The sequence below is a fragment of the Ixodes scapularis genome, unplaced genomic scaffold (assembly GCF_016920785.2).
Source record: "Ixodes scapularis isolate PalLabHiFi unplaced genomic scaffold, ASM1692078v2 PGA_scaffold0__279_contigs__length_252992795, whole genome shotgun sequence".
NCBI lineage: Eukaryota > Metazoa > Arthropoda > Arachnida > Ixodida > Ixodidae > Ixodes > Ixodes scapularis.
The window spans coordinates 54,442,756-54,468,424 of record NW_024609835.1 but is presented as its reverse complement, the minus strand read 5'-3'; the positions used below and the strand labels follow the sequence as shown (position 1 = coordinate 54,468,424).

The 25,669-nt window shown below is 47.6% G+C and overlaps 1 protein-coding gene across 1 annotated transcript; it reads left to right on the top strand.

Annotated features, from left to right (window-relative positions):
* Nucleotides 1-1,912: 1,912 nt before the first annotated feature.
* LOC115329180 lies at nucleotides 1,913-23,823 on the top strand. The gene is made up of 6 exons (XM_040221364.2): nucleotides 1,913-2,233; nucleotides 2,287-2,426; nucleotides 4,169-4,337; nucleotides 5,692-5,766; nucleotides 7,089-7,228; nucleotides 23,556-23,823. Exons 1-6 carry the CDS (start codon nucleotides 1,976-1,978, stop codon nucleotides 23,821-23,823), a joined length of 1,050 nt encoding a protein of 349 aa, XP_040077298.1. The 5' UTR covers nucleotides 1,913-1,975.
* The last annotated feature ends 1,846 nt before the right edge of the window (nucleotides 23,824-25,669 follow it).

Genomic DNA, 25,669 nt, shown 5'->3' with positions numbered 1-25,669 from the left:
GGCAGGCGTGGTGCATACATTAGAGAGTTTTAGTAGATCGTTCCCATGACTCCGATAACGATGCCCGATACTCCGCCACTGCCTCCCTTGCGCAAGCATAGTGTCGTTATCGGGGCTATTTGAGGTATCGGAACGATCTACTAAAACTCTCTATTAGAGAGTTTTAGTAGATCGTTCCCATGACTCCGATAACGATATCCCGATACTTCGCCGCCGCCTCCCTTGTGCATGCATAGTATCGTTATCGGGGCTATCGGAGGTATCGGAACGATCTACTAAAACTCCCTATTAATAGCCCCTTCCGCTGGCAAATAGCGAGCGCTCGGCGCGCGCTCGCCGAGCGGATTCTTGTTTCCCTCGCGAGATGAGAGCAATCCCTCCGTGTGCCGCTTGTAGATCTGGAGCCAGTGGGGCGCTCGCCGAGCGGCTCCAACCGCTCCGTGGAAAAGTGGCGGAGCGCGTCGAGCGGTCTAGAGTAGTTCTCCGCGCAGCCTTTTTCGGAGGAGTACGATTTGTAGTCGCAGCATTTCAGTTTCGATTTCAACGTTCCGGCGACCGGCGAGCAGAGGTCGGCATTTTAGGTCGCCCTCACTCACCCTCACCCTCACAGCCACACTCACCTAAACCCCTCACTCACCCTCACAGCTACACTCACCTTCAGCCCCTCACTCACCCTCACCCTCACAGCTACACTCACCTTCAGCCCCTCACTCACCCTCGCCCTCACAGTCACACTCACCTTCAGCCCTTCACTCACCCTCACTGAACCTCATGGCCCTCACGCCACTCACCGCCCTCACCACCCTCACGGCCTTCACCGCCCTCACGGCCCTCACGCACTCATAGCCCTCACGCCACTCACCGCCCTCGCCGTCCTCACGGCCCTCACCGCCCTCACGGCCCTCACCGCCTTCACGGCCCTCATGCCACTCACCGCCCTCACGCCACTCACCGCCCTTACGCCCCTCACCGCCCTTGCGGCCCTCACACCCCTCACGCACTGACGGCCCTCACGCCACTCAGGCCAGCTTCAGATGGGGCAATTTCGCCCAGAATCTTTACGTCGCAACACCAGCAGCACGGGTCGCCTGCGATAATACGCAGCAACCAATTGCTGCAATTTGGCATCGTCATCATAAAATTTTATTTTTCTTGCACTATTTAGACACAATTACGCATTATAAACGTGTTTTTATGCATTTAAATCTCGTTAAGAATACTAATGCACCTTTCTGAAACAGTTTATTTCCAAAAAAACGATCGATTTCAAACTAGAACCAAGTCTTTCGGTGTCATCATCACCGGCACGAGGTATCACGTGAAAATGTTTCGTCCCTGATTGGTTGCAGCCGCTTCAAACGTATTCGAATTGCTCCGAGTTGCTTGCTTATTTCGAGCCGGACCCGATCTCAGCAATCCGTGTCGATCTAATGAAAGCTAGAGAGCAACCCGCCATTAACACCAAAATTGCTGAGAAAGATGCTCGATCTGAAGAAGCCTCACGCACTCACCGCCCTCACGCACTCATGGCCCTCACACCACCTCATGCATTCACCGCCCTCACGGCCCTCACGGCCCTCACGCCTCTCATGCCACTCACTGCCCTCGCGCACACACCGCCCTGACACCACTCACGCACTCATGGCCCTCACGCCACTCACCGCCCTCACGCACTCATGGTCCCCACGGCCCTCACCGCCCTCACCGCCCTCACAGCCCTCACGGCCTTCACCACCCTCACAGCCCTCACGGCCCTCACTCACCCTCACACTCATGAATTTTCCTGGTTCAGAAACTCACTCACCCTCACCTCACCTGTGAAGATGAGGGTGAGTGAGGGTAAGTGAGGGCCCTCATGAGTGAGGTTTGCCGAAGTATGCCGGCGATGGAGTGAGGGAGGGAGTTTCGCGGCTTTTTGGTTTCGTTTGCTGGGTAGGCTCTCTTCTTGTGCTCGCTTTCGTTCCTCGATCTCGTCATGACCGACTCGACCGAGAGTACTGCGGCTTTGGCGTCGTTGCAGTTAATTTTAGGTCTATTAGAAAGCAGTGACAGCAGTGACAGCGAAAGCAGCGACAGCGACGAAGACGACGGAGATACAAGCTCCTCCAGCTCGAGTGACGACGAGGCAGCCGTTCTCGGCGAAGTGTTCGCCGAGACGTTCGCCTTGCCAGCGAAGAGGCCCAAGATAACCCGTTATGTCGAAGACGTCTTGCGCGCCTATTCGGATGAAGAGGTATGTCGTTTCTTCGTTGTGTGGTCTCTGTGAACCGACCATCTCCCTTGCAGTTCCGACGCAACTTTCGCCTCCAACGGGAGCCCGCCTACGCGGTGATCGAGAGGTACGAGCGGTCTGCATATTACAGGGGATCGATTCACGGAGGGTCCAACCCGAAAACCGCCGAAGTTTGCATCCTCTCTTTTCTCTGGTGAGACAAGTTTTGCAGGTCTCAATGTAGCTAGAAGAAAAATTGACCGATTTGAACACGATTCCCGATCCAGCCCATATTATACAGCTGGCACGGTGGTTGTACTGTAGATATGCCGCGGCGGTCGTTTCCAGATGCCAAAATAGAAGCACGAAAGATACAAAAGAAATGGAGACCCACTAGAAGCCGTTAACTATATATGTATTAATTGAGCATATTAAATTGACTTTGGCAATTAAAAGTTAAATCATTGCGTCTTTTTTTAATGCGTCTTTTTTTATTTTTATTTTTTTTGCTAACATTAATCATTTCAATATCTAAGGGAAAAACAACCTTGAGACATAGGTACAAAAATTGGGACAACACAATACTCTCAAAACTCAGCCTACTCAGCTGCAAAATGTATTATCACGCGTCTTCTTTCTAGAGGACACAACTCCTCAAATAACGCTAATGCCAACAACCGTGTGTGGTTGACGGTTTGTTGGCGTTACCGTTGTTTGAGGAGTTGTGACCTATAAAGGAAATCTGTGGAAATAAACGTTGTAGCTGACTTTTTAAACAGTAAAGAAACATCAAACCGTAGAAGATACAGAAACAAAGACAGGATGATGTCTCAAATTCCTCTAATTCGTCTATTTAGGGACAAAGACTATACAGGTCAAGCGCCTAGTCTACATCACACAATGTAAGGATGTGGACAACCTCACAGGTTGACGCAATAAGGCAACATCCATCCTTGAACTTGAACTTGAACAGTAGGATCTCTCTCCGTTTTCATTTTAAACACAGGCACCACTTCTGATCCCAAAGACGCCCCCTCACCCTACTACCCCCAAAAAGTACCTAAACGTGCCCTTCGGGCCAACACACGTCAAAACCCAAAAAACAGCAACAACAACAAAAAAGTGCTGTACAGTTATTTTGGACAATCACAAACAAAAATTCACTTAAGAAAAAAAATTGCATCACATTTTTAAAACGCTTTTTGAATTGCTTCACAACTGTAGCGAAGCCCGACTTATAGACTAACTTGCTGCCCTGACATCAAGCAGCTGCTCGATTTCTGCGCACGCGCAGTGCCCCCACCTGATGTGGGCAAACGTGTGCTTGTTTGCAAACAGCACGTCAGTCTATACAATTCCCTAGAGATTTTATCTGCACATCCTTTACTACTCTCTTTACAATATAAGGTGGTGGACTAAAGAAACTAGTTAGCCAAGTTTGAGACGTCGTCCTGCATTTTTCCGTCTCTTCTACGTTTGGATGTGTCTTCTCTACCCCAGTCGCAGGTTAATTCAACATGGTTAATATTCACCAGCTCGCCTGCACCCTTACCATATTTTCTCTAGTGTCAAGGATTTTTTCCTTACGATTAATCACCAGCTTGCCTGCGCAGTAATCTTCATTTCACTTGTGGTTACTTGCATATTTCTGAACTTAGGCGTGGGATCATTCTTTTTTTTCTTTCTTAATATTTCTGCTTTATTATATTTCACTAGCAGTTTGATGGAGGTTGAAAGCAACCACATGTTCTGCATACAGTATAGTCTCTTCATATTATAAAGCGCAAGGGACAGACATGGACATGAAGTAGACAGGACAGCGCTATTGCACTTTATAATATCAATGTAGTTAAACCAACTAGCCCACCTCAATATTTTAGTATATTGTCTCTGCATCATAACAAATTATAATTAACGTCTGCGATTTGACTCAAAGAAACTCAATTTACGCTGCAGGTATGCTGGCAACAAAACCTGCATTCGAGATGTTGCAGGCCGCTTTGACATGGGGGAAAGCACCCTTTCCCGCATCCTGAATCGTGTGGCTGAGTTCCTGTGCAGCATTGCTCCAGATGAGATCCGCTTTCCCGACGATGTGGCAGCCCTTGCCAAGGATTTTGAGGAGGTTCGTTTTGTGAGCTCGCTTATTTACGTATGCTGCTACTTCGATATTATTGTGACAATTTCAGGAGTGGGACAAAAAAGAAAGAGATAATATCATACAAACAAATGACTGAACAAAATCAGAACAAGTTCAAAACAAGATCAAATTGACAAGAGCAATGAAAGGCAGTCAGAAATTGCTTTAAATATGCCATGCATGCAATGATATTGGGTTGGGAACATAATTAGTTTACACAAACTTAATGGCATTAGTGTGACCCAAGTACACTCGCATGAAATGCCACTGACGAGGCGCTTCATTATGGTATAAGTTAATTCAGGGACAAAAGCAAACTATTCATTTCAGTTTGTGTTTTGCAGAACTGGATGACATAGTCACGTCAATTTCGGTGTTGTAAGACCCATGGAAACATGGTTTAACACGAGCACTGCGTAAGCACTTGATTTGTGCTTATGGCAAGCCTGGGCAAATATTTGGGTTGTGATTCGTGAAAGTACAATCACTACTTGTACAAGAATAGGCAAACTTCAACCATGTCTGGAGCTCAGTATGCGCCTTGTGCTTTGCCAACCCTAAAGCATGGCAATGATAAACATTGATAACATATAATCTGAACCAGATCATATGAGGCCACTTGTTCTGGCAGTAAGTTGTGGGGGTGATCATTGCCTGTCTAAACTTTTCACGCAACTGTCTATGAAGAGCAAAGCTAATGCATAAATTATAAGTAAAGGATGTCAAGGGGATGCTTATGGCAAGTTCAGACCAGAATTAAAGGTTCAAAGTTGGTTAAAAAAATGTTTTACTGGCGACTAATGAAGCATACGACATATGGCTGCATGCAAGGAACTCCCCGAGGTGTTTGTAGATTATGTGTTCTAATAATTTGCATTTAAGCTGAGTGTGATTTAAGAACATAGGTCTGTAGTTTGACAATGTATTTTCTAAATTTATAGAACAGAAGGACTTTCGCAAGTTTCCATGAAGATGAAAAGGGAACTGCAGCAGTTGGTAGCAATTTCTGAAAAATAACCGCAAGGCAGTGTATTTCTGGGGGATGAAAATATTTGCATTGAGTCAGTTTTTTCAGGTTTCTAGAAATTGAAGCAACAGTACAGGTGATTACACACCTTGCATATATTACAGAAAATGACATTGTCAAAAAGACCCTTGACAGGTGTTGTATAACTGGTGCAGTGGTCTGCCTCAAAGTTTGAAATAAAAAGGCCACCTTTCATTTATTAATTTATTTCCTTTGATGGGCATATTACATATAGCATCTCTCCTTTTAGAACTTGGTGGGAATGAGTACACAGCACATAGTTTGAGCTCACATACCACGATCTTTTACTAGGTTTCAGGCTTTCCTGGGGTCGTGGGCAATTGCGTCGACGGCAGCTACATCGGCATCCGGTGCCCTGACAACAAGGTGAAGTCAACATATGTCAATCGACACGACAAAACTTCACTGACGTTGCAGAGCATCTGTGATCACAGACGCCGCTTTGTGGATGTTTTCACGGGCCCACCAAGCAAGATCCACGACTCAATGATTTATAAATTATCGTTTGTGTCGCGGATCATCCCATTTCTATGCTGCATGGGCAAGTATCACCTTCTTGGCGATGCAGCATACCCGTTGAGGGAGACTTTGGTCATCCTTTTCGGGATTATGGGACATTGACTAACCAGCAGAAGAGCTTCAACACTAAGTTGAGCTCCACAAGGGTGCTCATTGAGAATGCCTTCGGGCTACTCAAACAGCGCTTCAGGCAACTGATAAACCTGGAGTTCCCGACAGTGCGCCGAATGTCCACGTTTATCATTGCTTGTTGCGTCTTGCACAACTAGTGCATTGATGCTGGGGACACTGAAATCCGTGATGCTGAGTTGGAAGAGCTGAGGCGCCAGGAGTTGCTCAGGGTGGACAGCAGGGGCTCGCCCGAGGAGGACCTGCCGAGCGTCTCTCTCTCGGATGCCGCACTCAGGGTGCTCGGACGCATTAAGAGAGACAGGTTGATCTCATCCCTTTTCCCCACTGCTTGAGCTCGTCGTGCAGGCACCAAGTGCTCAATGGCACCCTGAGGCAGCTCCTGATAGCCTAACTATGCAAGTGCCAGGCATTCGGGAAAAACGTTTACCGTGTTTTTTTCACCGACAAAGTAACTCTGTGTTTCTCATCAATGCTCACTCTTCATGCAAATATGGTGCTGCAGTCCGGAAAAGTTGCCAAAGTTTCAGACTTTGCCGTCGCTATTAAAGTTATAAGCAGTTTTCTGAAATTTTCAGTGAGAAAAAGGAGGATGGAGGAGATGAGGCCCACGAATACATGGTAATAAGTGGTGTCGGCTACCTAAAGCAAACTCCATTTTCACATTTAAAATTTAAAAGAAATGACATAACTTGAATAGATAACAGCAACTTCCGTTTCGACATTCGGGCAGAGACCAATTGTTCGGTGACGCAGTTTATTTTTTGCGGTGAAAAGTACACTAAATATTTTTCCTTGGAAACAACTGTACATGGGTAACTTACTCTGTCATGAATGTTACCTTTTAATATCATTTAAGGCATGAAATTGTGTTGGAACCAAAACATTTTTATTATTTGCTCAATCAACATGTATAATCTTGAGTATATATATAACAAATGATGCTCTGGAGTATGTGGAAAACTAGGGTATGTACAAAACATGAATAATCAAGTGTAATGAGCTACAGAAACATTAAGATAAAATTAATCACTTTGCAGTGTTCATGGTGTCCAGCACTCGCTCCAGCATGCCAAGAAGATTCTGGTGCCGCTCTTGACGCTATTTTGCACGATCCTCTCTCTTCTTTTCCCGCTCGTCTCTACGCTGATCGCGCTCCACACGTCTTTCCTCCTTGCAGGCACGTGCTTCATCTTTTTTTTTTTCTGAGATCCTCCATTTTTGAGAAAAAGTGTTCCATATGCCGCATGCGCTCAGGGTTCTGCCGTGGACAGGGTGGATTTTTTAGGGTGGTACATTTTGCTGATGTTGATGGTCTGGGATTTTCCGTGGAGGAGGCTGGTGCATGTAGAGTCGTTTGTTTGTATACGGCCTGAGAAACACCCATCATCACTTCCGGCTCCACACTGTCATCAGCTGCCCTGATGAGATTGAACTCTTCAAACTCTATGTGTTGCCGCGTTGCTCCACTTTTTCCATTGCTGTCCACAACCTTGGTTTTTCTTTTCTTGGGGGTTTTGAAACGTGTGTCACATTGCTGTGCAGTGTAGTGGGAGTTCATCCTCTCATTTATCTCTTCAGCAATTTTAATAAACATATGATTTCTTGTTTTAAAACATTTAAATGGTCCAATCTCTGGAAAATATCGAGAGTAGAGGGCTAGAAGAAGCTTGGATTCTCCTTCTGACCATATGCAAGCTGAAAACAAAAACACAAAGCTGTTGAATAACCTAATAAACTGGGCAATCTTTCGATGCAGAATGAAGGTGCTGGGCTTATACGGCATATTTGTGGGGTTTCCTATGTAGTATGCAATTAAGGAATATGTTAATGCTCTGCATGAATCGGGTACCTGGCAATGACGGTAAATGAAATAAGCTCGCAAGACCGTGACAGGTTCAAGCGGAAATTGAATACCGACGACGAGAAACTGTCGAGAATGTTTCAAGGGGCATAAATGGGATGCATGATGCCGAATTGCCAAGTAAAAATATCATGCTGACCAGCTTCACTACTGCACTGGCAAAATTGGCCCCATATTGCAAAAGGTCATGGAACATTAACCATGCAGCCAATTTGTCACCACTCTGAGTAAAACTAACATCCTAGCATTCACTGCTACCATATATCTTCTGCCACGGAGAATTGACTTATGAAGCTTTGTAATCCAAGTGAAGGGTATACTTTGTATGGATATATGTATGACTTACGCTGAGTACTGGAGTTCTGTGGGGCGAACCGTCGGATTCTTCCGGTACAGGCAGAATGCCAGCGTAGCTTCCACCATTGTGGTCATTTCCTGTTGAATTGTAGGGCGCATCATTGATTAATGTGGCATCAAAATAATTGCAAAAGGAAATGAGCATTCCTGCAACCATTCACCATACAACTGTTTTTTTTTTTTGTTTTTTTTTTTTAAATACTGCAGTTTAGATACGTGGGCCAATGGGCAGCTATAGGTGTGGCTAGACAGAAACAAAATCGTTTTAGCGCCATGTGAAACCAAGCACTATCTCCTGACAGATTGAATTACTCTCATTTACTTGTCATAGGAAAAAAAGAATACGGGAAAGCATCATGCTTTCCCGTATTCACTGTCGAATATTTTTGGCATGCTCACACCTGCTTTTTCTTTATAATTTGATGACTCATGTGCTGATTTCGGTTGCGCAACCGTACTTGACCGGCAATTTTATTGCGTACGCGAAGCTTTTGCGTGCGATCCACTAAAGTTAATTATTTTTGGGTGTCCAAGTTGAAGCGGTGCGTGTTATTTTTCGATCTCTGTCCGGATGATACGAAGTTTCACGTTTTCACTCTGTGAGTGAAGTGAGTTGGTCAGTGCTAGCATCGAAGGCTTACTTCGAACTCTAATTTGGAAATAATGTCTCTGTTGCTGCATCGCGGACAAAGATATATATGCTCTTATCACTGTAGCAAAAGAATGTGGCAGGATTTGTGCTTTTGTTATGATCGTGTACCATTGTAGTCGACGTCATCCCAGCACGGCGTATCGTTTTTGTATTGTGTTCAGCCCTGCGAACCACACTTAGGAAAAAAATATGTTTTTACCTTGTTTGTTCAATTTTTTGTTATACTGTAGAAACACATTGCGCCCCGTGTTTTTGAAGGCACGGTAGACGGTGGTGACGGTGAGGTGGCCGACCCCCATGTCCGCCGGCGTCTCGCTCGACCTCCTCGGAGGACAGGTCGTTTTTACTGGTGACTGGTGCATACGTGGAGCAACTCCGCGCGCATCACGTTCTTCATCTCAGAGAACGTAATACATGACTCAGCTCCATCTCGTCATTGCTCCAAAATAACAAGTGGAATTCGCAACTGTAGTCGGTGACGGGTCAAGAACGAAATGGAAGCTCCTCCCACCCTGTTCCACTTCAGCGGAGCGAACGGTGGGGAGGAGGTCGCCCCCTCTCCAGCCTTCGCATATGGCAAATTTTAGTTTATTAGGCCACTAACTGTCAATTTATGCTCGTTCCTTTACGTCCGCCGCAGCCGATAATGTTATCCCGTAGGAATACCAAAAGTATTATTTCTTTCAGAAAAAAAAAAAAAGAAGAACATAATAATAAAACGCCCGGCATATCAAAGCTTTGGCAACGCTTCACGTGTGTGAAGTTCGATGACCGACAGAGAACCACCACTGGCCGTGCTCCCGAAGCGGGGAAGTGCAATTTATGGAGACCGATCATATTATCAGAAAGATGCAGACAATCCAGGAAAAGTATTCTCGCAACTATGAGGTTCCAGTTGTACTTACACATGCATTATCATCAAATTTGACGGAGTTCCTTCGAACACTAAAGAGTTGTCAAGAGTAAAGATTATAAAGGAGAATATCAGCAGGAATCTATTGTTTATTCAAAACAAAACAAGCATCAGAAAAACGCATTTGGGCGGCCGGGGCGGCAAGAAGCACGGACTGCGCGCACCCAGCGTGGAACCAGCGAATGAGAGGGCACTCCTAGCAATCTGTTTTTGAGAGCCACGGTATGCCGGCTGCCGGCCAAATGTCCCCTTTAATTTTATTATGGCTTTCGACACGTAAGTACACGCTCGAGAATTTTCAACAATAGGGAGTTTTCGTAGACCGCGTTGTTCCTCCGCTAAGCGTTCCGCAATGAAGAAGTTGCTACTGCGCCTGCGCGCCGATAGCCTTGACTGTGGAGTTCCCGCTATCGTAGCGGGTTGCGGAGGGCCATGCGGGACGGCGAAAACGATCTACGAACACTCCCTATTAGAGAGTTTTAGTAGATCGTTCCCATGACTCCGATAACGATACCCGATACTCCGCCACCGCCTCCCTTGCGCATGCATAGTATCGTTATCGGGGCTATCGGGGGTATCGGAACGATCTACTAAAACTCTCTAATATCACGCGAGCGCCGACCGGCCTGTAGATCAGCGCATCGTCACGGCGCGAAGTAGCGGTATCAACGACAGTACGCGCGTGCGCAGAAGAAACGCGCCGAGGTCGGCGTCGGCTGCTAAGCTGTTTCCCCAATCACGACCCACCCCTGGCGCGACGCTCACCGCTTGCTCCGCCCCATAAACAGGGGACCTATATAGTAATCAAAGCGACACACACGGTACGCAAACACGAACAGCAGCCAGTAGGAAGGACACCGACACGAGCTTAGTCAGCGAACGAAAAGACAGACACAAACTTCACGCTAGGCACACAGAGCAGGGGTAGTTACATGGATGAGAGGCATGCGCAGACGGAGGTAAGCAGTGCACAATAGATACGCGAAAACTCGCAGCAACCGAAGAACCACGCAGAAAACACGTTCGTGCACACGAACCAGAAGCACGTGCGTCACGCTGCGTATCGACAGCGGAACTGGCGATTTTGGCATTTCGGTAATTTGAAACTTCGGTATCGACTGCGTGAACGATTGAAGGCCCGTTCACACTCTTGCGACCGAGTACGACTGAGAGAGACGAGATTTCTTACAACTTCTTAAATGTTTCTAGAATGAGGGAACACACTGACATTGTGGCGCCATCTATGCGGTGACCCTAGAACTGCATTTCACAAAAGCGAAGGTTTTGCGGGATTTCCGAGGTCAAATGTGCGTAATACCCATAGAAAGGCTCGTTTATAACATTGACAAAAGTTTTTCGAGCCAAAAAAAAAAGGATATTGCGCGAGAAATAAAAAAAAAATATGCCGGACCGCCGAGTTTACACTGCTTCCCAATAGATGGCGCCAGTGTGTTCTCTGGTTTAAAAAGTTTTAAGGAACCCAGGTTTAAGAGGTCGCAAGCAGTCGCAAGAGTGTGAACGGGCCTTTATTCAGCAGACTGAACCGCTGGAGCCTGGCATAAAAAAAATCGTTTGACAATATGAAAGCGATTGAAACTCTTCTTAAAAGCTATATTAGCAAAAAGTACCGTGTTATAAAGGACCTCACGAGTTTCGACCAAGTTTTCCAGCACGTTATTTTGCAAGAAACGTAAAGGCCCGTTCACACTCTTGCGACTGCTTGCGACCTCTTAAACCTGGGTTCCTTAAAACTTCTTAAACCAGAGAACACACTGGCGCCATCTATTGGGAAGCAGTGTAAACTCGGCGGTCCGGCATATTTTTTTTTTATTTCTCGCGCAAGATCCTTTCTTTTTTGGCTCGAAAAACTTTTGTCAATGTTATAAACGAGCCTTTCTATGGGTATTACGCACATCTGACCTCGGAAATCCCGCAAAACCTTCGCTTTTGTGAAATGCAGTTCTAGGGTCACCGAATAGATGGCGCCACAATGTCAGTGTGTTCCCTCATTCTAGAAACATTTAGGAAGTTGTAAGAGATCTCGTCTCTCTCAGTCGTACTCGGTCGCAAGAGTGTGAACGGGCCTTAAGAAGCCAGGTGTACAACCAATTTCCGAAGCTGGCAACGTATTGTATTGTATTGTATCGTATTCTGCGGCACAATCTCTTTGAAACGAGAGTCGAAGTTCGACACGCCAAAAAAGTTAAAAAAGAAAAAAGGAAAGAAAAGAAAAGGGGGGAGAGAAGGGGGGAGTTCGTCAGGGCCCACCATCTGTCGTCGATGGCCCCTGGTGGGCGGAGGGTAACAGCTACACGATCACGGTGGTCCGATCGGTACGCGCTGTCTTCTCGGTGCGCAAATCACCGTCGCACTTTCCACCACGCCTCCAGTCTTTGCCTAGAACAGGCCACGTGGTCATGTTCGTTCGTGAAGCCGAGTGCCTGCTCGATGCGGGAATCCCCAATGGGCGCTGGCAGGAGCTTCTGGCACGTGAGCAGCAAATGCTCGGTGGTCTCTTCGTCTTCTCCACAGGCGCTGCATGTCATGTCCGTCACGTTACTGTCAAACTTTCGACGGTAATGTCTGGTGCGCAGGGCACCACCGCGGGCCTCGATGAGTAGGCGACTTCCCAGCGTGTTTTTGCAGAACGTTACTGGAGCGATCTCGGTCTTGAAAGATGCATACAAATGCATGCTAGTATGCTGTTGCATTCCCAATATCCAGCGCTCCCTTTCGACAGCCTTTATCTGCGTTCGCACTTTACGCACCCAATCTTTTTCAGCTTGAGGCTCATCACTCATGCAAAAGGCTCCAAACTTTGTGCCGAGGCGGGTGACACGATTCCTCCACGTCGAACGGATGTTCTTGAGGTGAATGTAGATGAAAAGTCGCCGTGCCCAGCGGTCTTCGTCCATATGCCGGAGTCGCGCGTAGTACTCTAGCTTGCTGCAGGCTTCTCGTGCCTCGAAAGATGACCATCCGACGTCTCCTTCAACAAGCTCGTTGGCCACTTGTCCATGGCATCCCAGCGCTTGACGTCCGACATCTCTTTGGCGTCGTTCAAGATATTCACGAAGCTCGCTGGGTATGCCAATGACAGAGTTTCCAAAAGTCAGCCCGGGTACCGCGACGGCCTTCCAAAGTTCCCTGGTAACGACGTATTGGTCGCAGCTCCAGAGGCACCGTCTTCGCAGTATGTTTCGCTTACGCACTGAGGATGTCCTGAGGTTTTGGTGATGCTCAGCGAGGTAGTTTTCTGTAGCTGATAGTGTCACGCCAAGGTACCTGTACTTGGTGCAAACAGGGATCGCCGCACCCTGTAGGATGAATGGTACAATGCTCTCCTCCCCGCGGGAAAAAATAACTGTCGCTGACTTGTCAGCATTGAAGCGTAATTGGAGTTGATCCGCCTCGGTCTCACATGTGGCTAGCAGTTTCCTCATGTCACCCACACTGTCGGCCATCAAGACAAGGTCATCAGCGTATGCAAGTCCAGGTAGCCGCCATGTAATCACCTCCCCGTGTTGGAGATGCGTCAAAGAAAAACCGATGGCCGTTTTCTCCAGCGCCCTTTCCATGCTAGATGCATACAACATGTACAGTGTCGGCGACAATAGACAGCCCTGTCGTAATCCTTTTTCAACTATAACCTCGTCAGATTTCACACCGTTGAAAGATGCCGTCACAACATTTTTATCGTAGAGCCGCTGGATTAACGTCACCCAGGTTTCAGGCATATTAAGCTGTTTTAAGCTTTTTAAAAGCATGGTATGAGGAATGCAATCATATGCTTTCGCTATATCAAGGAAGCAAGTAATCATTGGTCGCTTCTCCCTCCGTGCAATCTCGATGCATTGCGTCAAAGTAAAAAGATTATCTTCCAAGCGTCGCCCACGTCTAAAACCGTTCTGCAACTCAGTCAGTATGCCGCTCTCCTCGGCCCACTGTGTTATACGCCCATTAATTATGGTCGCGAACACCCTATAGGCAACCGGCGTGACCGTGAGTGGTCGGTAGTCGTGTAACAACTGCTTGTTGCCGCCTGTCTTTGGAATGAAGGAAACTCGACCACGTCTCCAGTCGCTGGGAATCGGGTCATCGCCGCAGCAGATTTGACTAAACAGGTGTGCCAGGTGCTCTCGTGCGTCGGGTCCTAGACCTTTGAGCACCTTGGCCGAGATTCCATCCAGTCCCTGTGCTGTGCTGCCGTTTAGCCGCGCCAGTGCACGTTCTATACCTGAACACACCCCACGGTTGTTGCATTTTGGTCGACTGTGGTACTCTGCGGGACATCTTCTAAACGCGGGATTTCATCCCTCATGCCTTCATGATTGCAGTTCATTTGTTCCGTCCCAAAGAGAGTGTAGAGATATTCACCCAGAAGTTCTTTTATGTTCTTTACCTCACTTCCATTGTCCGGATCCACCAGTTGGGGAGAGCTGTCTTTCCCATCTAGACTACCAATGTAGCGCCAGAACCTCTCTCCGGCTTTTTTTCCGCCCTTTCGTATGTCTGCCATCTCCTTGCAGTCATGTGCTTGTTTTTTCTTTTCAACAATAGCTTGTGTTAGTGCCTTGCGTCTTTGGTACTCCTCCCAGAGTTGCAACGTCTCTGGACCTTTTCCAAACGACTTTAGTGCTTGACGATGTTCTCGGTTCGCGTCTTGTCGGTACCGAATCGCTCTCCCGATTTCAGCGTCCCACCACGGGACAAGCCGTCTTTTTCCTTGCGCGCTCCTTGCCACCGAACGCTTGGCAACTGCCTGCCTAAGCTCCGTGGCGTATTCTTCATACGTTGCGGCCTTCATGCGTTGCTCACTTTCTTCGAAGTCTTGACATACAGCCTCGATATCCCCCTCACGCAGCCGAAACGTCAATGCGCGCTTTGGGCGACTGCGATGCCGTTGGATTGCTCCGAAATGTAGTAGTATGGTACTATGATCGCTGCCAACGCTCCGTTCACCATTGTCGTCCACAACTATTTTTTGAAGGCGGTTTGACAGCCTCTTGGAGGCGAGGGCGTAATCAATGCAGGTTTTTTTGTCCCGCACCATCCATGTATACTTTCCTTCACACTCTTCTCTCAGGTTTAATATCTCCAAGTCCAAATCTTCCGCCAGTTGTCTCAACATGTGTCCATTCTTGTCTTCGCGGCTGTCAGCTCAACCAGGTGACCATTAAAGTCCCCCATCAGTAGCACGGAATGGCTTCGGTCCAAAGTTTGGACGTCGTGTCGAACGCAGTCTAGAATGGCCTTGTTTTCATCTTGCCTGTTATTTCCCACCGAAAGATAAATGGCACATACAGCTGTCGGTGCGTTCCCGACTTGTCCTTCCACCCATATGTGTTCTCGGCACCTTTCAAATTTCCTGACCCATGCTTGCCCTTTCTGAGGCCATAGTAAGCCCACACCCCCTCCCCGTCGGTTGCCTTCCACCCTGTTACACCCAGCCCAGCACCATGAAGGGTCCACTGGGGGCTCTTCAGCGTCACGCAAGTGAGTCTCAGCAACCCCAAATAAAGAAAATTGTTGTTCACTGAGCATTATATATAACTCATTCCACTTCCGTTGACGTCTTGCACCATTCAAATTTAAAAAACCAACGATAACACTTCCTTTTTGTCTCGTTCGACCAGGAGGCAGCGGTAGTTCGGAAGTCGTGGTTTGCTTCTTGTCCATGGCCCCTAACACTGCATTCCCGCCAGTTGTTGGCGGACTATGCGATTCACCATTTGCGCAACCTCCAGCGGCGTCATGCCTGCCTGGTGCTGGACGTAGCCAGGGAATAGGGGTGACTCCTGATATGTAGGTAGACCCATTCTCACTGTTGACATTGGATGACTCTCTCTGTCTTGCATGGTCACCCTCGGCCCTGTCATCCCGCCGCTCTGGTGTACAGGAATAAGGGGTACCTGTATCTCGGGAAAAGTAGGAACCTGGGACAGTTGTTCGCTTTGGGGTTGCAGTATATACTCCGGCTGGTTGCTCAGCGGAGGTTGGTGTCCTTTCACCTGAGTCTTCAGTCGTAGATCCTTGACGTGAGGCACTCCGATATGGGGGGGTCCAACAGTCATCCCTGGGATGTCGTAAGTGACGCACTTTTTTTGCGACATTTCTGTGCGTCCCATTTGTGGGTAGCTCCCATATCGCCACGGATCGCTCTGATACTGGCTTCCGACCTTGTCCCTTCTTCTGAGACCTAAAAAACGGCTTGCCACTGCACCTAGTCGTTCTGTCACCACTCGGATACCTTCTTCGCCATATTGGAGTCCGTCCTTTTGCATTGCTCCCTTGCTTGTCAGCTCACGGCTCAGGTCGATGAACCTTGCTTTGATGCTCTTGCATAGCCCTTACAAAAATGATCAATGAGTTTCAATTGACTTTCTATTGTGTTCCTATAGAGTCAATTGAAACTCGATATAAACTCAATGTCTAATGAGTTTGACCATTAGAAACTCAACTTTGATTCTATTGAATTTACTCATTAGGAATGCAATTGAGACTGATCATAAGAAACTCAATATCGATTCTATTGACTTTACTCACTAGGAATGCAATTGAGTTCGATCATTAGAAACTCAATATCAATTCTATTGAATTTACTCAATAGGAATGCGATTGAGTTTGGTCATAAGAAACTCAATTTCGATTCTATTGAATTAACTCAATAGGAATGCAATTGAGACTGATCATAAGAAACTCAATACCGATTCTATTGACTTTACTCACTAGGAATGCAATTGAGTTTGATCATTAGAAACTCAATTTCGATTCTATTGACTTTACTCACTAGGAATGCAATTGAGTTTGATCATTAGAAACTCAATATCAATTCCATTGAATTTACTCAATAGGAATGCGATTGAGTTTGGTCATAAGAAACTCAATTTAGATTCTATTGAATTTACTCATTAGGAATGCAATTGAGTTTGGTCATAAGAAAGTCAATATCGATTCTATTGAATTTACTCATTAGGAATGCAATTGAGTTTGGTCATAAGAAACTCAATTTAGATTCTATTGAATTTACTCATTAGGAATGCAATTGAGACTGCTCATAAAAAACTCAATATCGATTCTATTGACTTTACTCACTAGGAATGCAATTGAGTTTGATCATTAGAAACTCCATATAAATTCTATTGAATTTACTGATTAGGAATGCAATTGAGTTTGGTCATAAGAAAGTCAATATCGATTCTATTGAATTAACTCATTAGGAATGCAATTGAGTTTGGTCGTTTGTGGATTACTGCACCCGTGTGCACCGAACGATTATTGCTTGTACCAATGTTTTTCTATTAAGGGATAGAGTCCAATGACGTCGAAACACTGTTTATCATCTATGAGACTTTCAAGGAGGAAATAGGAAACTGGGAACCTTAGTAGATGCTGAGGTGGTCACCGGCCAAATGAATACCTTTCTTATGTAGGGTATATAAGGCGGTGGGGTAGTCAAGGGAGTACGATTAGTGGGTTTTGAGTGCTTAGTTACAATGTTTGTGTTCGTTTCCTCTATGTGCTTTGTTTCCTTCATGTTGCATGCTTTAAAGAATTGTGAAAAAAAAATTCTCAACCAGAGCAATTTGTTTTAATGCAGTTGCAATAAATTCTATTGAAGCACGTTGCAATAATTCAATTGAAAGTCAATTGCAATATTTTTATTAAAACTCAATAGCAAAAGTTCTATTGAAACACTATTGCCAAAATTCAATTGAAATGCAATTGCTAAAGATTCAATTAATACTCAGTGGCCAATAGTCTGGGACGGATCAATAGCGACTCAATAGAAAAAGTCAATTAAGTTTCAATTGAGACTGAATGAGGTCTATTGAGTGAGTCCTTTACACTTTCAATTGAAAGTCAGTTCATTTTTTTGTAAGGGAGTTGCTTGAGCCTGGCGTTCAGTAGCATGGTCGCCGCATGTATTCGTTTGCCTCTCCTGTCGCTCTCCGGCACTGAACAGATCGCCAAAGATGCCTTCCGGTTGGTCCATTTCATCCTCAGTCGCTCCACTATTGCTTCCGGTTGTTCACCCCTGAGTATGTCATTTACGCCCACATGTAGTATATACAGACGTGGCACGTTTCTAGCTTGTTCTTCATACGTCTCGAGCAGTTCATGCACTACCTGCGTCGTGGCAGTTCTGTTCATTACAAACTCCAAGCTTTGGGGAGCTCTGACCTCTTCAATGAGCGCCCTAGCAATCCGTGCGACATTTCCATCTCCGGCGATAATTATTTCTCGTTGTATTCCCGACGGAGGTCTGATCTGCTCTTCTTTAACTGTCGGCTGTATGCTGTCCATTCTCTTCTCAGCGATATTGCGGACATGTTTCTCCGGGGCGAGCTTGACCGTGCAGTCTCTGATAGCTTCAAAATTGTGAGGGCTTCCTTGGAAGTCGTCAGTGTCGCACTGTGTCCCGGTGTTCCTCAGTGCGGAGAGGATGTCAGTCTGCTGACATCGAGTTAAGTCGGTGTGACTTCCCTCAGAAACTTCATCTTCTGTTTCTTTCCCCACATCTGTGGAATTTCTGATCTCATATATTGCTTCAACCGCAGGCGGGTTAAGCTCCATTTCAGCGCTAGGGCTTCTCGGCTTTTTTTCCAATTTTTCTACCCGTAGTTCTAGTTCAGCTACCTTGTCTCGAAGATGACATACTTCCTCCCACAGATTCGGGTCATCCCTTCTTGCTCCGTCTTCAAGCCGCTGTATCCTTTTGTTCATGCTTTTCTCTAGTTCCCCTAATCTTTGCGCATATGCACTCTAAAAAAAAGGGGTGTAGTGGGTACACCCACAGGCGGTGTAAGTGCTGCATATACTACACCCATAAAGGTGTACAAGTACACCTCAAGACGAGGTGCATATATACACCCTCCTTAGGGGTGCATATGTGCACCCTTTTATACACCTTCAGCAATCGGGGGTGCACAAATACACCCCAAACTGGGGTGTGTCTCTACTCCTTTCTTACACCCTCACTGTCGTTTCGGTGTGCAGGTACACCCCAATTTAAGGTGTACAAGTATTCTCTTCTCTACACCCACCAACAGGGTTTGCTATTACACCGTTGTTTACACCCACGCCGCTCATAGGGAACAGAGATACACCCGCCAACAGGGTTTACTATTACACCGTTTTTTACACTCACCCACTCATATGGAACATATATACACCTCATTCAATGATGTACCATTACACCTCTTTGTGAACCCACCTCAAGGAAACCTCTAAAAAATGTACGCGCCCAGGTGGTTGCAAAAAGGCAGGTAAACAGACACAACGGATTGTTTTCAAATCTCCTATAAGTTTATTATACAGTCTATTCCGTAAACAAGTACAAACGTGCCAGCAATCTGTGATATGTGAAGATGTGCAACGAAGCTATTACACAACTCAGGACATTAATGAGCGAACAAGAACCGGGGTGACTCTTAGGTAGTGCTATTCTCTCAGCAGCCGGCAGAATTATTTGCCCGAAATCGTGCCGGCAGTCGTCACTCATTGGCGATATAATCACTACATCGAACGACGATTCATCGACAGCTCAGGTTAGCTTTTTTCTATAAGCATATTTTCTCTTTTTTTTTTTTTTTTTTTTGTAATGAGCCGCCCCAGATTATATGCGCGAGGTGATTGATATATACGGGTATCACAGGTAGGGTAAACATTTTTTTAATGAGCCACCGCATACTGTCGCCACGAAGCGACGTGAACGGGTGGGCTGGGTCGGTGAGCACGCGCCTCAGAGACACACACACGACGAAATGTCCCTAGAGCGTGTATTTCGCGTAACGAGTCACGGTGAAACGTTAATGTCGACGAAACGTGTCTAGAAAACGTGTATCAACGAAAAGGTGTCCATGAAACGCGTGTTCACAAAACGCCGGGCGAATAAGAAAGTCACCTGCAGTTATCACATGATTGTAGACAGCTAATGGCAGGCGACTGCCGATAGAATTTGGGGGAAATTATTCTCCCGGCTGCTAGGAAATAGACACTGCCTAAGTTTAGACGTAATCCGGAACGGAACGGTCAATTGCTGCAAAGGAGTACGTTGCAGCGCACTTACGATGAAAATACCGGACTTGAAATATGTAATCCGAGATAGATGTTCACACGGGCACTGCAGAACTACACAAACACAAACACGGAAAGAAAGGGGTCTGTGAAGATTCAACACGATGTGGCAGAATAAGTAATTTGCCAAACCGAACTTTTTTGAAGAAATCGCTTGTTGCCGATGTACGTTGGACTTTTCAAACACTGGAAGTCTTGGTAGACTCGAATACGTTGTCACGGACGAAATCTCTGGCAGCCCCGCTGGTCGCAGCACAGCACACAAGAAACTAGGCCGGGAATCAGACATTCCCGGATCGGAAAGAGCTACTACGCCACCCGTGAAACCTTTGCCACATGATCACGCTCCTGCCATTACCCGCACCCAGACAGCGGACTCAAGGGATAAAAAAAGCCTCCGGTCCATTGGTCCGACGTCTGCGTAGCCTCTCCCACGCTTTCAGCTTAGGGAGAGAAAGAAAGGAGAAGAGTATACGAAAATAGCAGCTCCTTCAAGGCCAAAAGTGGCTGCCCTCGCGAAGGCTTATCTTCAGGGTTATCCCAACAATGAACGCAGCTAGAGGATTTGTCCCCTATATCCTCTTGAACGTTCGACCCAAAGTTAATAGTGCAGTGGATGCTACCCGTGTCCTTGGCCTTCAGGCAGGTGACGTGCTCTGCCTTATCTCTAGCTTGGAGACTGTAGTCACGTGATCCTACCCGGAGCCCCGATTGGCCTAAAACAAGCATAGCATCTACTCTACTGTCAATACCAAGCGAACAAAACAGTTCCATACTTCCTAAGAAACTGCCCAACCCAGAAGTGACCCCCAAGAAGGCATCCAAGCACACACTGGTCGGGGCGCGTGACTAGCGTGGCGGTGCACTGATACACCTAGAGGTTTTTAAGGGAGAGGAGGATGCTCATTGTCGGTGCACAAATACACTGGCTGGGCAACGGAGGGTGCATCTTTCAGGAAAGGGGTGCATGTGCTGCTGATACACCCGACTACACCCGTTTTTTCTTAGAGTGTGTCCTGTTGACTGCGTCATTCATTGTATCACCTCCGTTCGCCTTGTCCTTCAAACCAGCGATCGTCTCGATAAAGCTTGTCAGATTCTGGTCGATGTCTACTTCTGCTGACCGAACGAGGGGAACCGTTGCGGTCGTCGACTCCGGAGCGGTGATAAAAGGCATGTCTTGGCTCACCTCGATCCCTGGGTATGGTCGGTCTGGAGTCCTAGGACACTCCGTTTCACTGGCGTCGAGCAACCCGGTGTGAGCCATGCCTCCTGTCAGTGTGAGCGATATGTCAGGCAGCGGTGCATCTGCGCTTGTGTCGTCATGGCTCTCCAGGGATGTCGGTTCCCACTCTACACCAGCGAGCACATCCTCGGGGCATTCCGTGGCGGCTTTCAACCGCTCAAGCAATTCAATCTTCGTGCCGACAGTAGATAGATTCCTTGATTTCAGCTCCCGCTTGAGATCCACAACCTTCATCTTCGTCGCCATCTTTCCTTCGTCCATTTCCAACCAACCACAGCTGGAATCAGCGCCATCCTCGGCAGTTTGCTGAACCTCGCGTAGTCACATTTCAGCCGCCACCACATAGAGGGCGCAACCAGACATCCAATTTATATTTTCTGTATTTTTTATGATTTTTTTAATAATAAGGCACGATTAGCGAAAATGTGGGCTAATAATCAGGACCTGGGACAGTAATCTCCATTTCATGCTAAAAATATCGGCCTAAATGTCTGCCAAAAGGGGTCAAAATACTCAGTTTTGCCTATCAACAAATTCGTGATTTCGCCTGTATGCAAACTTTTTTTATGGAAAATCAAAGGTGAAATTTAGAAAAAGGGCCTCTGATGACAAAGCAGAATATGTTTTTCTTTCCGGGTCTACAATTTTATTCAAATGTGCCAATCCCTAAGCGCTGTACCACTGTACTACCAAATGAAGTTTGCCAAAATTAACTGTTTTTGTCACTTTTCACGTGAGCATTCCGAAAAAAGTTTAGGCCATATTACAATGAAATTCAGAATAGCTCTTTCTACCATAGTTGCAAACACATGTAAAAAGTTTTAAATAAAATGACCAAGTAGGCGGCCAGAAATTCGCGACTGAATAAGCTTCCGCGAGGTAATTGTTTTAAAGTAAATATCTGTCAAAATAAAAAGAAAAGCGAAAAAAGGGCCTGTGTTGACAATGAACGCACTCTTCTTCTATAACATTCTAAAATTTGAAAAAAATTGCTACAATTGTGCACCCTGTACGACTGTACTACGAAACCATGTTTTGCCGAAAAGGCCAATGTTCGCGGGTGCCCACTGAATTAGCGTTTTGCACTAGGAAAGCAAATCCTACATCAGAAGAAAGATAATGTTGTACAGTACAAGATGATATATAACACATAATTTTAGCAAGCTTGAACACGCCACAATCGCATTTCGAAAACGTGCGGAAAGCGTCATATGTCATGGCCGCCGTGGGACCGCAGCCTTAACTTTGACCGCGAGTTAATTACGTCAAGACATCCGATGCACGGATGTTCCTGTGACTCCATGTCGTAACTTGACGTCATTACCAGACGAAAAGCACGATGCTCAAGTCTGTACTGGCGAAACCCTTGTTTTCTTTAGTTTTAACCGCGAGTTAATTACGTCACGACATCCGATGCACGGATGCTTCTGTGACTGTCGTAACTCGACGCAGACATAAGCTCCTGTAACATATAACGTAACGTAAGAAAATAGTACTGTGTGAACGTACTTTAAGTGCAAATTCTACCCGTAGATATGTTAAAAGTGTTATATCAGTCATTTAGTTTACCTCCGCTGACCAAATATTTTGCAGTAGTTGATAAGCGAGCGGTCACATCACAAATCAGATACACATTGCATGTTGTTCGTGATGAAAATGTTTAGGAAGTAACTGGAATAATTAGAAGACAATGCGCCAAATACTCTGGTGATGGAGATCGCCTTCGGAGGTGATCGCTTTACGGCATACGTGTTTCGTATTCTGCTTAATTGCATCCTGCGGCTCGTACAAGTACTTCTAGTTGCCTTCATCGGGTTTATAAAACAATAAGGAAAAATAAATTGCCCCTTACCGTCGGGGTCACCGTTGATCACATAATAAACAACCTGGGGTGCTTCCGATCCGGAGTTCATTCTTTCAGCAAGGTGGCAAAGGGAACCGAAACTGTTAAAAAGCGCGGGCAGACGCTCCGAAAGCGGTAGCGCTGGGAGCGTTACTGGCGTTACGCTCGATTTGCTCCGCAGCGCGTGCCACTAGGGTAGATCACGTGACCGACCGCTCGCGGAGGCCGACCGCTCGACGACCGCTAGGTCGCAGCGCTCGACATTTGCCGGGGGAAGGGGCAAAACTCTTTCCTTCCGTCCACCTTCTACCGTGGCGCACCCTCTCTCCACTCTCCCTTTCTTCTTCCTCCTCTCTCCCTTGCTCCTCGAGTGCGTTTCAATGGCCAAGGCTACAGCTGCGTGAGCCTGCTTCGGCCCCGAGCCGATGCGGCGATCTCAGTGACATCCGGCGTTCCCACTCGTTTTGGGAGAACAGCGCGACGAATTCTTGAACAGCCACAAGGGACGGAGATCAGTGTAATCGTTTCTAAACCGATATGCGACTTTCTCAGGCCTCCTCAGATGTCAACCGACGAAATCGCGAAGCCGCAGCAAACAGTGGCGGGCATCGCTACTTCGGTAATGGCGCTCACCACCCGCATCCCTCCCTTGGCCACGGAGGAGGTCGAACCCCAAAACAGTAAACGGAGTGACACGCCCAACCCGGACCCTTTAGGGTCCGCTGAGGAGCCCCACTCCTGGCTGGGGACAGCGACAGAGGGCAGACCCCGGGAGGTGGACCCTGCCGTCCTGCACTTCCTCCATGCAGGGCAGCTCTGACGAGCTTTCCGCAACCACGGCTCCCCTTTGCCAAGGTGCCGGAGTTGAATCCTGAGATGAAGGCCCTGGCGAAGGAGGGGAGCCACCGCCCATAGGGTGGCTCGGAAGGGCCTGCAAATGTCACGGCGCGGGACCAGGCACTCGGAGAGGGCCAAGACGCAGTGGCTGCAGCTATGGGGCCACTAGTAGGCCTTTTGGAGATCGGCCTCTCGGAGCAGCTCATTGACAGGAGGGCGGCGGCAGACCACTTGGGGGCAGCTACTGCCTTCAAGTGGACTGCCTGGGGCGGCTCTTAGCATTGCTCTCCCGAGAGCGCCGGGAGGGGGTGATCGCACGAGTCACCCCAGACCTCCACCAGATGGTGGCCCACAACGGCGGGGATGAGGGATCCCCCTTGCTGTTCGGAGAGGGCTCCCTAAGGCAGCTTTGAACGATGAACGAGTTCATTAAGGTCCTCCTGGAAACCGACCAACCGCCCCCTCCCGCTGCGGAGCCAGCAGCAAAGAGGCCCCGCAGCTCCGCTGCCCCGGGGACCAGCGCCCAGAGCCGGAGGGGGGGGGGGAGGGGGGGCAGCAGACCTTTCATAGGGGGCCCCCTTCCCGAGGCTACACGAGCTACACCTACCTTCATCAAGGAAGAGTCAAGTGTAAACCCGCACCTCTTAGCAGTACCGCCCGCAGGCCGACTGGCATATTGCCGCGAAGCATGGAGGCTACTCACCCACGATGCATGGGTCCTTCAGACAACACAGAGGGACAAGCTGTAGTTTACAGAAGTACCAGCGATTCAAGGGTCGCGCAGCGTGCCGACCCGAGGGCAGTCAAATCGGGTCCGGGAGGCACTGTCCGAGCTAGTCAAAAAAGGAGCAGTCTCTCGGGTACCGCCTTTTAAAGTGAAGTTCCTCTCCCCCTTTTTTGTAGTGCCAAAGAAGAACAACAATCCTAGATCTCGGACAACTAAACGAGTCGGTGGAACACAACCGCTTCAAGATGGAGGGGTGGCACTCGGTGAGGGATCTTACCCAGCAGGGTAACTCCACGATACGTATACCAACCTGAAGGACACATATCAGTCTGTCCCAATCTGCCATCAGGACCGCCCCTGGCTCGGCTTTCGCGAGGGGGACAGGTCCTATCGTTGGAACGTGCTACCATTTGGCCTCAGGTCGTCACCGAGTTTTCACAAAACTATTGAAACCAGTCGCGGCCTATCTCCGGTCCAAAGGACTTTGCATCGTCATGTTCTTGAACAACATCCCCTCCCTACTAACAAACCAGGGACGTCTAATCGGGAACCTCCTACAAAACCTGGGTTTTGCCGTAAACTTGGAGAAGTCAGTACTGACGTCATCCCAAGACTTGTTGTTTCTGGGACCATCAATAGACTTGAGACAATTGACGCTCGAGCTCGCTGGAGAGAAACTCGCCAACCTGTGGGACCACCTACAGCAGAGGCTAGAGCAACCAGGGATCACTGCCCGCCAGGTTGCAAGCTTGGCGGGACAACTGAATGCATGCCTAATGGTGCTGCCGGAGGGTTCCTTTTATATCGGGAACCTTCCAACAGATTTGAGACAAGCCCTACAGAGAGGCACGTACACAACCACTCTTACACTATCCAGGGACACGCAGCAGGACTTAGCGTGGTGGATCCGAGCACTCGGGAAGATCCCAAAGGGCCAGATCAAGACACCCCCAGTAGTGCAGACGATACAGTCGGACAGCTCGTTGAAGGGGTGGGGAGCATGCTCGGAGGGGTGGACGATCGGGCATCACTGGACACCACTCCAATCCACTTCGTACATCAATGCCCTGGAGCTGATGGCAGCCTTCCTGGCCCTGCAGGC

Excerpts from the sequence above, each read along its gene's own strand:
- LOC115329180 (XM_040221364.2), top strand. The coding sequence starts at position 1,976 with ATGACCGACTCGACCGAGAGTACTGCGGCTTTGGCGTCGTTGCAGTTA. Across the intron at positions 2,427-4,168 it reads TGCATCCTCTCTTTTCTCTG|GTATGCTGGCAACAAAACCT; the intron begins GTGAGACAAGTT and ends TTTACGCTGCAG. Across the intron at positions 4,338-5,691 it reads TTGCCAAGGATTTTGAGGAG|GTTTCAGGCTTTCCTGGGGT; the intron begins GTTCGTTTTGTG and ends ATCTTTTACTAG.